Genomic DNA, 13,572 nt, shown 5'->3' on the forward strand with positions numbered 1-13,572 from the left:
TTCTATACACGTCAATGTTATACGAAGTCACACGGCACCGTTGCAGACATACATTTAGTTTAGTGTATTATTATAACTGCGTCTGAACGTCTCCGATTCTACCATTAAACAATCATTTATGATAATAACAACGGATAAGTTATCAAATGAATAGAACCAGTATTACGCAAATTCCATTACCCGTCACAATAGTGTTATCAGTTTATCACACCGGCCACATTCACACGCCAGTGGCCGCATAAGTATTTGGCGTGTTGTGGCAACTGTATTTGAATATGTCAAATTGCTTATGAAATACATAATTACAAGTAAATTATAGTTACAAACTTATTAATTAATTATGACGATTATACCGAATCTTATTACGATTCAATAACAGAGACGATAAGGATGACTAAAGTTTTTCGATAAAATATAATAACAAGATTTACTTTGACAGATAAATAAAGATTAAGATGTCTAATTAAAGCGTACTAAAGTGTAAAGCAGGAAAATGTTTCGTTATATAAGCCTAAAGTAGCATGCCTTTGTTATATTTGTACTGGTTGTCCAACTTATTGTCCACGAAACCAGCGTCGATTCGGCATCTCTACTACCAAAAAATCAAACCAAGAAGTAAGCAAAACTACTGATGTTGCATGAGGTACACTTAAATATTTTTTATAGTTAAAAAGCCTGGTGATATGGGTATGTTAAGGGTCACATTTTTTTCAGTGCTTTAAAATATTTTCATTTTCAACAATTGATACAACGAGCTTCGGCGAGTTATCTTTAAGACGAGTTAAGTTTTGCTCTACAAGGCTCTGCAATAGAAATCCCAAAATTTCTATGAAAATTTCATAAATGGTTGTTTGCATGCTTTTGCTGGAACTTATTTGCTGTAGCTCGTTTGTAGACAACATTATTTGACATCATTAATTGAATATTTGGTTTCCAAATTTGCGAAGTCTTGCATCACATGCCGCAATAGAACTAGATGCGTATATTCAAACTTTGTTTGAACTTAAATGATTTTTCACTTTTCACACACTTGACAAGTAAATGGCTTCTCTTCAGAATGACATTTCAAATGATTTTGCAAACCACTTGATTGAGTGAATGATTTTCGACATTGCCCACATTTGAATGGTTTTTCCCCGGTATGTATTCGAACATGGAGCTTATAGTTACTCAACGTGATTTCTTTATCACAAAATTTACACTTGCAAAGGCCGTCCTTGAAATGTGATCGAAAATGTTTATTCAGTGCATGTTTTGATTCACTTGTTTTGTTGCAAATCAGACACTGAAATGGTTTCTTCTTTAAATGGCTTTCATTTTGACTTTCAATACTATTTGATGTTACTTGAGATACTTGATCTTCATTGAATATGACTTCACTTGCTTGAAGGACTTTATCAAGGGAAGACAAAGTTTTCGTTTTTTGTTTTTGATATGAAGAATCCATTTCCATTATTTTAACTTAACTATATTCTGTCAAATATTCAGAATACTGCGTATATTATGACTAATTTGCTCTAATGGTTAGAAACAAAGACAAAGCAAAATCATAAGAGAGTGACTGATTCACCAAAAGTAGTTCATGCAGTCCATAGTTAACTATAGGTTAAGTTGGAGAAATGGTATGAATAATCGGGTGAAATAGTGGCAACGGTGTCAAGTGAAATAATCCGTACATATAAACAAAAGTTGTTTAACCATTTTTCATTTATTTTTTGGGTTCCCTTAGTTATTATATTTCCTTATATTCATTTCCTTACTTACGGTTTTGGATTTTTACTATGTGTAATCGCTTTTTGTTGCCTGTTGATGGTGATAGTTCTTAATTTGTTTCTTAGCTCGTTGTCAAATATCACACTAGTCGACCAAAGTCTAAATGTGTTACTGTATGCGTGGGAAGTGATGGATCCGCTATTAACAACGCAACGAAAAAGCAACAAACTACCGACTAAAAAGTTGAAGTTATACCGGCTACTCCGCTACTGTAGTCACACGCGTCTCTTTTCAATCCATAGCGTATTTTCCAGGCTGTCTCTTCAGGGTTTTGGGTAGAGAGATGAATCTAGCCTCCTAAATGTGTTAAGTCCTTGCACTGATGTTCGATGTTGCACAGGAATATATTTTAATACGAAGTTGTTAAAGCAAATCCGACACAAACAAAACGATTTTCATTCGACGCCTAAACCACAACTTGTATTGATTTAAATTGCGTATAATTTGCTCAGAAACTAACGGTGTTATGACCAAAAACCAGCGACGTTTCAAACACAAAAAAAGTTTATTTAGAAAGTTTAAATTTGAAAATTTTACTTTTCGCCAAACAGAAAATGATAGCACAAACTTAATTAAAACATATACAATAAGAATCACCGCTATAGCTACATGTATACAACAAAGACTTTGGCCTGGTGCATCAATACAAACAAAAAGCAAGTATTCTTATAAAACTTGATTAATTCCTTTCAAAATTAATGAAAGTTCTGTTACAATTGCAGTTGATGTTTCTTTGCCATATGCTGTTTTAAAGCATTCCACTGCACGAATGACTTGCCACATTCTTTACAAACATAAGGTCGCTCACCCGTGTGTGATCTGATGTGAGATTTCATATGACAACTATAAGCCGACTTGTAATCGCAATACGGACAACTGTAAGGACGCTCACCCGTGTGTGTTCTGATGTGAGTTTTGATATTATGACTAATAGAAGCCTTGTAATCGCAATACGGACAACTGTAAGGACGCTCGCTAGTATGCTTTCTGATGTGAACTTTCATATGATTATCAGCAGCAGCCTTGTAATCGCAATACGGACAACTATAAGGACGCTCGCCAGTATGCGTTCGAATATGTATTGTTACTTGGCGGCGAGTGCTGAACCGCTTCTCGCAAAATTGACAAGAATAATTTTTATCCCCGGTGTGTATGTTAAGATGCATTTGTTGGTGACTCATTATATAGGCGAAATGATTTTGAGCAAGTTTCAGAAGTCTGAGGTTTCAAATCCGTGTGATTTTTTTCATGACTTCGTAGAGAGCTCAGCCAAGCAAAACTTTTCCCACAAACTTTACAAGAATGAGGTCGTTCACCTGTGTGAGTTTTCATATGACTTGTCATATAACTTCTTGCAGCAAACTTTTTGCCACAAATTTCACATGAATATGGTTTTTCACCAAAATGAACGAGCATATGAGTTTTGAATTGGACAGGTTGTTTAAAAGTTTTATCACAAAGCTTACACTTATATAAACGGACAAGCATATGACTTCTCATATGATTTTTCACCGAAGCTGATGAACCAAACAGCTTTCCACAAATCTCACAGGGATGCTTTTTATTATTTGAGTGAGTGCTAATGTGATACTTCAAACTTTCTTTGAACTTAAATGGTTTGTCACAAACTCGACAAGTATATGGCTTCTCTTCAGAATGACATTTCAAATGAATTTGCAAACCACATGATCGAGTGAATGATTTCCCACATTGCTCACATTTGAATGGTTTTTCCCCGGTATGTATTCGAACATGGAGCTTATAGTAAGTCAGCTTGATATCTTTGTCACAAAATTTACAATTGCAAAGGCCGTCCTTGAAATGTGATTGAAAATGTTTATTCAATGCATGTTTTGATTCACTTGTTTTGTTGCAAATTAGACACTGAAATGGTTTTTCCTTTAAATTTCTTCCATTTTGACTTTCAATTTGATTTGATGTTACTTGTGATACTTGATCTTCATTAAATATGACTTCACTTTCTTGAAGGACTTCATCAAGGGAAGAAAAGGTTTTGGCTTTTTGTTTCTGATCTGAAGAATCCATTTCCATTGTTTTAACTTAACTATATTCTGCCAAATATTCAGAACAATGAGTATCTTATGACTAATTTGCTGTAATGTTAGACACAAAGACAAAGCAAAAACATAAAAGAGTGACTGATTTGTGGGAATGGCGATGTAAATTGTTGTAAGGTTGGCCTATAGCCAAATGCTTTTCGTCTCTTTTTTTTAGAACTCCTAGACTATTTGTCTTTGATTCCGTTGTGTATGCTTTCTCCAATTGTTTCTTTACATCAGCACAAGATTCATTCAGAAGTTAGATTTAGGTACGGCTTAGGTTACTATGTTATAACATTAATATTAAGTTAACAAGTAACTTTGTAAAAGAGCTTTAAATGCACGATTTTTACGGGTGAAATAGTGGCAGTCTAAACAGCTTAGCTAGTGTTTATAGCAAACAATAGAACTTGCTTTGCTTACATCACTAATATACTTGTACAAACAGCTGTTTTTGCCATCAAATATACGTATTTTATATAAAGGCCTTATGTTCAATAACAGAAAGCTCCGAAAATTTTAAAGATTTCCAAACATTTTAAACCACTCCATCAGCAGTTTATGAATGCTTGTTTGGGATGTGTAACATAGAACTTGTTTAACTCGCTCAAGAGAAACAATTCGTTTCCTAAACACGAAGGAGATTTTATCCACTTCACTGGTTATGTTTACCAGCTTATAAGTAAGCATGCAATGTAGAATTTTTCATAAATTAATGCTTACAACTCAATATCTGTCTTAGAGAATTCACATATGAAGCAAAAAAGAAAATTGAGAAGGCAAATACAAAGATCTACAATAACGATTTTCTGTTTCATATTTACGTCACGTTGAACATCGAAGTACAGTAGTGTTCCCTCGTCACATTGTGTTGCAAGTCAAAAATGGTTTGTGAAACAGGCTGTCGCAATAGCTTTGGAATTTTAAGAATATTTAGAAATTTAAACTATATAAATCAGCTCTAATACCTTTCTTACATTATTTAAACAAGCATAATAATCTACGCAGATTACTGCCTACCTACACATTTACAGTATAAGTCGTGAATCCAATAACCTGACAAACGCTTCAGTCATTACAGTAGCTATACCAAAGCTAACTCTAAAAGTTTACGAAACTGCTTACGGTGAATGATCGCACAATTAACACTAACGACTTGAAACAGTTGGATACTTGAGTTGTCCCCTTGTATAGGAAACTGTTGAACATAATAGATACACAGGCCTAATAAAGATGCACTGCAAACATTTGTTTGCTACCAATAGAACTATTGGAGAGATGAATCTAGCCTCCTAAACGTGGTCAGTCCTTACACTGATGTTCGATGTTGCACAGGAATATTTTTAATACGATTTTAAGATATTGCAAACTCACCGATGTTTATTTTTGCAGGCGCCGGAGCAGCTAAAAACCTGCGAAATAAAGCGGTTGCTTTTGAATGCTAATTATTATGCAAAATTGAAAAAAGTTGGGACTCGCTTATTCAGCCGTAACTGACAAAGTAGCCCGCGACAGTAAGTAAGTTCGTCACCTCTGCTTTAACCTGCTTTGACAACGTGCTGCGTGATGTACGTTCGGTGAAATAACAACTCTCATAACATTATGACATACAGAGGTATGGCATAATGCACATTGACATCAACCAATTCCTAACTGAAATTACCTAACTCCAATAGTTGTGCTTGTATTATCCACAACCACAACCACAAGGCATAAGCATCGCTAACCACGTCAACAATTCTTACAGCAGGCTAGCTTGGCGAATCCCTTAGTAGTGTTCATGCCATGCTCTCTGCATCGCGCCCAGCTTCATACCATCATGACTTATTTCCTGTTGTTGTTAGTAAAGGCGATCAGTTTCCACACGGCTGTTCATAAATTTCCTTCTCAAATTCATTCTTCTAGAAAATGAAATCGACGGAATGAACGGTGTATAGTACGTGCTGGCTCGCTGTTTCTAGTCGGACAAAATATATTTATTAACGTCACCAATCAAAAAATAAACTGTTTTAAAAGTTTTCGCAGAAAACAACTCGATGTACGAAAAAAGCAACTGAAAGTTTGTAAAAAGATTTGAGAGTGTTGGACCCTGACATCTAAAATCATGCTGTATAGAAAGTACAAGGTTGGACACATTTCTTCATCACACATTAAATTACTGCCTACTAAGTTTGATAATTGTGAGAAATAATTTTTATAGACAAGGGCAAACCCGTTCCCGTCCTCCGTTCTTGAAAAGGTCACTATTTCACTTGAAAAAGCCGTGCTTTCAAAACTAATTTTCACAGTTTCTTGTTAACCTAACCTTAATAATAATAGCAAAATAATAGTAAAATAGTCGCTTTGTTTTGAAAATGACTTAAAACGCCCCTTGCGATATCTTGCTCTTCCAATTCATGTTGTGAACCACTGGACAAGACACCATGGCCCAGAATTGACGATCAATCACGTGCTGCACATTTCAATCTGGCGGCGAGGTCAGGTATTCCGAAACATGCGGTGCAAGTCCAGTTACAACATCACCAAACATTTACAATACCGTAATAAGTTACTTACGATATAAAGGTAAAACGAGTGCGATTTGTTTTACAAAGTTTTGTATTTAATTTTTTACTTCTTTCGAGTATGATGAACTTAAGAAAGATTGAAATACGTAAATAGCTTACATTACTTGCTTGACATCAATGTTGTCAATTAAGCTATTTAACACATTACTTAGTGAACTTCACACAGTATACAACATATGTAACAGTATTAATTACTCTCACTTTTGTATTAAGCTGTAACACAATGCCGAAATATGCTGAGTTTAATCCGCTGAAAGCGCACATGAGCCGTTGGAATTCGCTCGTTTGACTGAGCTTTCTCTGGAGTCTAAATGCTTTGGTCGTAAATGTCTTTTCACAAGTTGTGGTTTTAATTTACCGATAGTTGCGTTACGTAACCTATTTCAGACAGCATTCTAGCACTCTTGAAGCATTGCCTTTATCAATAAGTTTTGCTTCTAGAAGACTTGATAATTGCAACGTTGATTACAATAAACTTGATTGGAACTTACTAGAATGTAAGTCGAATGAAAACATTAATCAATATGTACAAGTATACACAAGTGCTACTGCAATACATTCGGTAAGCATTTCTCACATGTTACACGATGCTGATAATGACAATACATCGATACATTTGGTACAAATTTGCTGGGAATGATCGGAGAAAATATACTGAAGTCTGTGAAACCTGGTACTGGAACTTAGTCAGTTTGTTCAAGTACGTCATTCATACCAATAATACATCATATGACTTAATAACATGACGTAAAAGTGCAGAGGAAAGAGAATCTGGTAATAAATTCATTGCACATGACTACATTGCTAGAGTTAACTTCAGATTCAATACTGAACAGATGATTAAATTGCGAGCGCATTTTACTCATGCGAATTACTGAAACAAGCTATAAAGAAAACAGGAAGGGGAGAAATTTTCAGCTTATGCAATAACACAAGGCACAGCGCGTGACGTAATGATAAATAGGAATCGCAAATTATTGTATTGTATTGTGTTGTACTGTGTTGTTTATTTTTCGTCATTAACAGTGCGGAGCGAACGTTACGATACTAACCGGTGTAGTTACAACACAACAATTTAGCATGCTGACGAACAATTAACAAGCCAAACAAAGTGACAAAGCCCAAGGGCTTAAAACATGCAAAATAGCAATAATAAAATTTTGCTATAGGATGTTAAGTTAGCATTGCCACCAAACCCAAAAATAATTCTTAAGTTTAACCAATTTAAGGTCAAAATAACACAAAAAAAACAAAACAACTACACTTTTGTAAATGTAGAGGACATATGTTCCCCAACATTAAAAACACGCATATTAATAGCCGAAATAGATATATGAAGTGACACTGTAAAATTAAAATGGTAATGAATTTGTTAAATGTATAACAAATGAATATTAAAGGAAAACCACAAAAAAGAAACACCATCGTAGGGACCGGAATCCCGATTCTGTGGCCAAAACAGGGCAGAATAGTTAGACAAAAAGCCTACTAAAAGATACAAAGTACGAATGAAATAAAAGCATAATAATGTCATAACGAAACTTATGCGTCTACATTCCCTTCAACTACAGTAATTATAGTGTGTTAAATGCATTTAATAATTAGTGTAAACTTAGAAGATTATACTCTATGGTCGTCAGATCTAGAAACATTTCGATAATACACTTTGCGTTATTAATGTCACAGAAATGAAGATTGAATCAGCTTATGTATTGCAAATCTAGAATGTTGGGTTCAAGTTGCAGCGGCCAGGGTGGTATTTTCTAATAGCAGTACATCATTTCTTGCAAAAGTGTTTCCTAGTTATTGATTGAAGTTTATGAAAACGTTTTTTAATAAAGACTTGAACTTTCGATTGATATAGGCTATATGGAAACATGCTATAAATAACTTTGTGTGAACGCTCCTTTTAGTACGTTACCAGGTTGTTTTCCAGCATCTGTGCTGATAAGAATTCTTTATTGGAAATGCCCGCTTTTTAACCTAACACCGATCAATTATTATTTATCCATGTCTCAATGTGTAAGATTTAGCTATTCAGTTGTAGCGGCCTGGGTGGCATTTTTAATACCATCACATCAGTCTCGGAAAAGTGTTTTCCAGCTATTGATTGAAGTTTGTTTTTTGATAACACTTCAATTGTCGTTTGATATTTGGAAACTTGCTCTGAATAACTTCGTGTGAAAACTCCTTTTTTTACGTTACCAGGTTGTTTCAAAACGCGCCAGTTTTAACTGAATGTAATCCCCATTGCCAACGCTTTGTTTTTCTCGTTCACACGTTCTGAAATGTTCGTGTTTTTTTGTCAGATATTTCCGCTTACATCGCTCCACATTTTACAAGCTCGAACTTCTACACGAGAAAACGACAGACGGAGAGATACAGAGAGTTGTACGATCGTACTACGTTACCTCCCATTGTCCAAACATTGTTTTTTTTTCTCGTTGCACGGCCACAGCTTGCAGCGTTTTTTATGTCGAACATTTTTACTCCCATTCACCTTAACGTTATATACTGTATAAGCTCACACTTCTACCAGCAAGCAGAATTATCTGAGTGAATCATAAAAATCCACAGATGAGTTATCTAAGCTAGACATGACGACTGCAACTTCAAAGGCATCTTATAAGCGGCAGTATTGCTTATGTTTTAGGTTAATCGTGTTACTGAGAGAAAGTGTACAGTTCCTTTAATAAACAATTTTTTTTGTAAACTATTCCTGTTGTAATATTAAAAACTTTCGGCCGAAAAATGGTTAGAGTAGTCTAAACGCATGCAAAATAAAGTCAGATATTTAACAAGTAAATTAAGTGCAGATGTAGCGGCCTTGGTGGTATTTTTAATACCATTACATCATTTCTTTGAAAAGTGTTTTCCAGTTATTAATTGAAGTTTATGAACTTGTTTGTTGATAAACACTTCAACTGTAGTTTGATATTTGGAAACTTGCTCTGTTTTCCAGCATCTGTGATGAAAAGAAATCTTTATTGGAATTGCCCGCTTCTTAACTTTATACTGATTATATGACTTTTTACTGATACACTGATTATACTGACACATAGATAAATAGTAATTATTATTTATCTATGTGTCAGCTTTAACTACATGTATCGTTCATTGGCAAAATATTGCTACAGCTGCCACGATTTGCAGCGCCTTTTTTGTCGAACATTTTTAACTCCCATGCATTCACGTTATATTAGCTCGCATTTCTACCAGCGCGCAGATTTAGTCGAGTGGAACATCGAGATAGAATTCGTTCACTGCTTGAATCAGCGAAATCAAAAGACGAGCAGTCTAAGCTAGTCATGTTGATTGCAGTTCGTGTATCAGACATCTTATTAGCAGTAGTATTACTTTTCTTGTTGGTTATTTGTAATATAGAGAAACTGTTCAGCAAATACAACAAAAATCCTTTCTTGTAAACTATTACTGTTGTAATATTGAAACTTTGAGCTAACAAAAGATTAGAGTGTTCTAACCGCACGCAACTTTATAAATCAACAGGTACCTTAAGTTAAGACAAGGTTCCTCTGCAGAGATACCATCACAAGTCAAAAAGGGTATCTTCAACGTTAATCAAGTTTTATTAAGGCTAGTCATGTTGCTACGTTCAAATGCTCAGTGGAAGGTCATCGCTTTTATGTAACCTTTACTAGTCTGCAGTAGTTTATCTGGCCACCAGTTATAAGTTGCGTTATTGATCGGGAATTGTGGGAAAAGTATTTGAGACTCAATGCAGATATTCAGTATACTGTCTACTTTTCACACTTTTCTTTTTACACTGGCAATCCTTTCTGAAAGGTGCTAGCTTATATTCGAGTCAAACTGGATTAGGTTAGAACCCAACAGAATATATATAAGCTTGTCATTGTTTTACCGAAAAAAATTATCGTGCGTTCAAAGCTATTTTTCATAGTTTCTTGTTAACCTAACTTAAGTGTTATAACATAGTAACCTACGTCCTACACCTAACCTAAATCTACCTTTTCATCTAACTTTAAACCCATTAAAACCTTTAAGAGCTATAATCAACTTTTTGCAAACCCTATCTCCTACTCTATCCCCCTCTATCTATTTTAGCAACATGCTCCAATACGCATGCAACTGGACTGAAGATAAAGCTCGAATGTTTGTGGTTAGTTTTGGAACAACCACTGTTTAATGTTTGATATGAAATCTATAGACTTATAGATAAATCTCTAGATATTTAGATCATAACCTAAACTATTTTTCTTTAATATCACCGACGCATAACATGTTCAGGCATGTTGTAAACTTTTTTACTACACAATCATGACAAAGTTCTGTGACAGGTAATCTTAGAAATAGTCCATAAAGTAAAGAAACAGATAAAGGTTTACATGGGAGGTTTAGGTATTGCAGCAGAAGTACGTGTTTTACTGCTTATTATTACTGTAATTACAGCTAACACGTTTGTGCTTAAACTTTACTTTTCACAACCACAGCAAACTAGCTGTAATTTTCGTGTTGTAAAATTGTGAAATACGACTTAAACCAAAGAAATGGAGAAAGCACATCTCCCAAAAACAAGTAAAAATTTTTCCTCAGTTTATGAAGACCTTCAAGAAAGCGACGTCATAATTGAAAATGATAAAAAAATATCAAAAAGGTTCGTAAATGAAGATCAAAATAATTCACGGAAAAAACCATTTCAGTGTCTGATTTGCAACAAAACAAGTGAATCAAAACATGCATTGAATCAACATTTTCGATCACATTTCAAGGACGGCCTTTGCAAGTGTAAATTTTGTGATAAGGATATCACGTTGGGTAACTATAAGTTCCATGTTCGAATCCATACCGGGGAAAAACCATTCAAATGTGATCAGTGTGGGAAATCATTCACTCAATCAGGTGGCTTGCAAGATCATTTGAAATGTCATTCTGAAGAGAGGCCATTTACTTGTCAAGTTTGTGAAAAATCATTTACGCTGAAAAGACATTTGAAATGCCACATTAGAACTCACTCAAACGAAAAATCGCATTCCTGTAAAATTTGTGAAAAACTGTTTACTTCGTCCTACAGGGTGAAAGAGCACATGAAAAGTCATTCGCTCGAACACGATCGTTCAATTAAATGCAAGCTTTGTGATAAAGCATTTTTTGGAAGCACACAACTGAAATGTCATATGTTGGTTCATACAGGTGAAAAACTATATTCATGTGAAATTTGTGACAAAAAATTTGCTGCAAGACATACTGTGAAATGTCATATGAAAACTCACACAGGTGAACGACCTCATTCTTGTAAAGTTTGTGAGAAGCGTTTTGCTCGATCAAGCACTCTACGAACTCATGAAAAAACTCACACGGACTTGAAGCCTCACACTTGTGAAATTTGTTCACAATCATTTCGCTTATTGCCTCACCTACAAAGGCATCTTGCCATACACACCGGTGAAAAAAATTATTCTTGTCAATTTTGCGAGAAGAGTTTTAGGACTCCCAGTAATTTAACGGCTCATGTTCGAATCCATACTGGCGAGCGTCCTTACAGTTGTCCGTATTGCGATTACAAGGCTGCTCTACGGCATAGTATGAAGGCTCACATCAGAACACACACGGGTGAGCGACCATATGTTTGTAAAACATGTGGTAAGTCATTTGTTCAATCAAGTCCTTTGAAACAACATATTAAAAGTAAACACTCGCTTAAAAAAGCAAACGAATAATTGTATACTATAGCCGTATGATATGATATAGATAGACAAACACCTGCAAAAATGAATAGCGATAAATAGTGAACAGATGATTAGGAACAAGAAACGTACTATTTTCAAAAATAGGTTATTTTCTGTCAAATTCCATTCTTGTCTAACTTCAGCCAACCCCTCAAATAATTGCAACCATTTTTGTCTACAATAAATAAACTTTACGAACGCATGCTTTTTATAACAGAGTTTCAAACTATTTTTGGAGTTTGCTTGATGACTATCGTTGCTATACCTCTGTCAATAGTAACGTTATTTTAATATAACATTATATCATGTTATTCATGTTTGTATTAAACCTGTTCTTCATAATAAAGTCACATTCATGGATCTGTTGAACCTGCCATAAACTTGCGTAAGATTTTTGTTTATTACTTGCTATCTTTTATTTGCTGAAGAGCGAGCAAAGATCAAAACATGTACGGTTGTGTGACAGAAAAGTTTGTCAGCTATTGCCAGGTTCTAGAATGTAGAGATAACGGTTGCTGCAACAACCTGACTCGCTCTATTATGGCTGCAATTATGGTGTCCGGATGCACAAACTGTCCGGATATTTTATATATTGGAAGGCAGCACAACATAAACCAAATAACATTAGCAAAGATTTCATTAAAATACGTATTTCTCAGACAAAATATAAAACAACTACTGTCTCTCATCCGTCAAGTTTAGAATGACCAGTCTGAATCTCACCATACGCTCGGCAATTATCACGCCGTTCCGCGAAACACGAAATCACTATCAACGAAAAGGGCATTAAGAATACTTATAAGTTATAACACATCAACACGTTATAATGATTTATCGAGATTGAGGTTATCCATTGAAATACACTTTTTTCGCACAGCTTGTAAGGTACTCTGCTGCCCTCTAGGGACAAGCACGTTGGCCACAAAATAACAACAAAATAAGTCAAACTAATAAACAGATTAAAAACGGTGTCAAGTGAAATAATCCGTACATTTAAGCAAAAATTGTTTAAACCATTTTTCATTTATTTTTTGGGTTCCCTCATTTATTATATTTCCTTATATTCATTTCCTTACTTTCGGTTTTGGATTTTTACTATGTGTAATCGCTTTCTGTTGTTTAATGTTCAGATATGGTGATAGTTCTTAATTTTTTTCTCAGCTCATTCTCAAATATCAAACTAGTCGACCAAAGCATAAATGTGTTACTGTATGAATGGGAAGTGATGGGTCCGCTATTACCAATATATTTCATTAACAATAATATAGTATATTTGGATTGGGCTATGCAGTGGATAATTATACAGACCTTTCGTATCGCATGCGATTCCCGGCCGGGTCATGCCAAGGCGTAAAATTAGTGCTTTACTGTCTATTATTACGGTATTAATGTAATACTATTAATGGCAGGTACGTTTTCTACCGCTTTTATGGCCCACTCAAAACTAACGACGTTTTGCAATTCAAC

General features: G+C 34.9%; 3 protein-coding genes across 3 annotated transcripts in view; 1 reads left to right on the forward strand and 2 right to left on the reverse strand.

Moving 5' to 3' along the window:
* LOC143470175 (tubulin beta chain-like) overlaps positions 1-13,572 on the reverse strand; it is a 74,592-nt gene that overhangs the window by 26,077 nt on the left and 34,943 nt on the right. The gene's annotated exons all lie outside the window — the stretch shown is intronic.
* On the reverse strand, positions 2,099-5,588 carry LOC143470170 (uncharacterized). The gene has a single exon (XM_076968116.1). It carries the CDS (start codon positions 3,823-3,825, stop codon positions 2,929-2,931), a length of 897 nt encoding a protein of 298 aa, XP_076824231.1. The 5' UTR covers positions 3,826-5,588; the 3' UTR covers positions 2,099-2,928.
* Positions 10,875-12,367, forward strand: LOC143470169 (uncharacterized). The gene has a single exon (XM_076968115.1). It carries the CDS (start codon positions 10,927-10,929, stop codon positions 12,094-12,096), a length of 1,170 nt encoding a protein of 389 aa, XP_076824230.1. The 5' UTR covers positions 10,875-10,926; the 3' UTR covers positions 12,097-12,367.

This window comes from Clavelina lepadiformis, chromosome 9 (assembly GCF_947623445.1).
Source record: "Clavelina lepadiformis chromosome 9, kaClaLepa1.1, whole genome shotgun sequence".
In the NCBI taxonomy this organism is placed as follows: domain Eukaryota; kingdom Metazoa; phylum Chordata; class Ascidiacea; order Aplousobranchia; family Clavelinidae; genus Clavelina; species Clavelina lepadiformis.

What these genes read in the sequence shown, in the direction of transcription:
- LOC143470170 (XM_076968116.1), bottom strand. Translation starts at nt 3,825, where the DNA reads ATGGAAATGGATTCTTCAGATCAGAAACAAAAAGCCAAAACCTTTTCT.
- LOC143470169 (XM_076968115.1), top strand. Translation starts at nt 10,927, where the DNA reads ATGGAGAAAGCACATCTCCCAAAAACAAGTAAAAATTTTTCCTCAGTT.